Source organism: Tupaia chinensis, unplaced genomic scaffold (genome assembly GCF_000334495.1).
Source record: "Tupaia chinensis unplaced genomic scaffold, TupChi_1.0 Scaffold000286_1, whole genome shotgun sequence".
NCBI classification, from domain to species: domain Eukaryota; kingdom Metazoa; phylum Chordata; class Mammalia; order Scandentia; family Tupaiidae; genus Tupaia; species Tupaia belangeri.
The window spans coordinates 507,942-509,991 of NW_006159770.1; the positions used below are offsets into that span (position 1 = coordinate 507,942).

Consider the following 2,050-nt stretch of genomic DNA (forward strand, 5'->3'; position numbering starts at 1 on the left):
CTTCCCAGGCCTGGCGGGGACAGGTCCCTGCCGGGAAGCCATCAGCCCGGGCACGTCACTGGGCCTGGGGAAGGAGTGGGGTGCGGGGCGGTAGGCAGCGGGAGGGTAGGAAGGCTGGCCGAGGGAGGAGGACAAGGTGCTGGACTCAGGGTCCATGAGGTCTTCGACGCCCTGCTGCCACAGGTGCACGTCCAGGTCCTGGGAGGGGCCCAGGACGCCAAAGTCGGGGCTGTCGGCCGAGATGCAGCGTGAGGGCGTCTCCAGCAGACCACCCCTGCCTGCGGCCGCCTCACAATCAGACGCACCAGCCTGTGGGGAGGTGGGGGAGGGCATATGTAGCCAGGCCCAGGGAGGGCTCAGACCTGGGGTCTAGGCTCCGGCCGCTCCTTCCCAGGGTCCCAGCCGTGGCCCCGCCTCCCTCAGACCCTACCCACACCCTCCGGACCCCAGCTCCTGTCTGCAGACCCAGGAGTCCAGCCCTCTTCCCTGAGCTGCAGTGTGGGTGGGGTATGGACTCAGGACCCAGCACCCCGGCACACGGGCCCCCCAGCGCCCCCGGCCTCAAAGGTGCCAGAGGGCCCCAGGCCATCCGCCCTAGACCCAGAGCTGGCCTTCGAGGAGGGCTGAGTCTGGTTGACGGTGTTGGAGACGATGCTGAAGATAGTCCTGATGGTGAGGCTGGTCTTCCCTGCAGGGAGACGGGTCAGCGCTCCGGGGAAGGCCCAACCTGGCCAGTCCACATGGGGCAGCAGGCGGGGCGCTCTTACCGGAAACGTGGACCCGGGCTGCAGACCTGTCAGGGTGCGTGTCTGGGCGTGCCCTGTAGGAGCAATGCCGTGGGACCCTGCAGGGGCCCAGGCCACAGTACCCAATCCTCCCACCCTGCCCCGCCCACCGCGCCCACGCCTCGCCCACTTCTCTGTGGATCTCTTCCTGCCGTCCGCATGCTCCAGCCGGGACCAGACCAGAGGCATCGAGTCACCCACGGCCTGAGACCGGAATCTGCGCTTGAGGGCCTGGTGGGGGAGGGGCGTCAGGGGAGGGCAGCCCGACCCCCCGTGCCCCCACCCTGCAGCTCACCTTTGCCTTCCTCTGTGTCTGCGCCGTCAGCATCTTATACGGAAGGGTGGGCTCAGCTGCCGTGAATGGAGGGGCGGGCAGAGGCCAAGGGTCAGGGGACACAGGACAGGCCCCAGGAGCTGGGGGTGGGGCGTGGGGGGAGCTCAGGGCCGGGCTCTGTCCGGCTGAGTGGAGCTGGGAGCGCCGACACACCGACCAGCCTGCTCACCTGCACGTCTGCCCGGGGCCTGTTCCTGCAGGGGAGGGCCATCAGGAGGCGTCTGGCCTCCCTGGCGGGCACATCTCTGTCACCAGCCTGGCCAGCAGCCTCTGTCCCAGTCATCCCCACCCAAGACCTGCAGCATGGGCCCCAGCCCCTCCTCCCTCAGACCTGAGGTCCCGGGCCCCAGCCCCCACTCCCAGCTCTGAGGGGTCCCCACCTGCAGCTGCCAGGTGGAGGCGGGTGCCGCGGCCAGGGACAGGTCCAGGGGGGGCGTGCGCAGGGTCCTGGGGGCCCAGGCAGCAGCAGGCCCCCGGAGCAGGTCGATCAGGCGGATCCAGCGGTCGAACAGGAAGCCCACCTCGCTGTCGGGGGCGTCCAGCTCCAGGTAGTAGCAGCGGCCAGTGACCAGGCGCAGCTTGAGGCGCCAGGCACACAGGTCGTGCACGCGGGGCACTCCCTGCCCTCCGGCCGTGGTTGCGCTATCAGCAGGATGTCCGGCAGCACCAGGCCGGGCAGCGAGGCAGCCACACCCATGGTCAGGCGGTTGGTTCCGTGGTGCACGAACACAGGGCCCCCTTGGTTTGTCACCTGGGTGGCCGGGGAGAGAGGCTGGGACCGCTCCTTACTCCAACAGCCTCCAGCAACCCCGGCCGCGGGCCAAGCCTCCCCGTCACTGGCACCCTCCTGCCCTCAGCCCAGGCGTGGGCAGGGACCTGGATGAAGTTGCTTTCGAACATGGGCAGTGGCCGGAGCGGCAGGGGGCCGCCC

The 2,050-nt window shown here is 69.8% G+C and overlaps 1 protein-coding gene across 1 annotated transcript in view; it reads right to left on the reverse strand.

The window, feature by feature from the left end:
• The window catches only part of GARIN5B (golgi associated RAB2 interactor family member 5B), an 8,732-nt gene that overhangs the window by 5,721 nt on the left and 961 nt on the right, over positions 1-2,050 (reverse strand). The window contains 9 exon segments of the mRNA XM_027772598.1: positions 1-309; positions 612-688; positions 768-820; positions 916-1,016; positions 1,081-1,136; positions 1,289-1,349; positions 1,500-1,729; positions 1,732-1,870; positions 1,996-2,041. Coding sequence (XP_027628399.1) covers positions 1-309; positions 612-688; positions 768-820; positions 916-1,016; positions 1,081-1,136; positions 1,289-1,349; positions 1,500-1,729; positions 1,732-1,870; positions 1,996-2,041 — 1,072 coding nt within the window.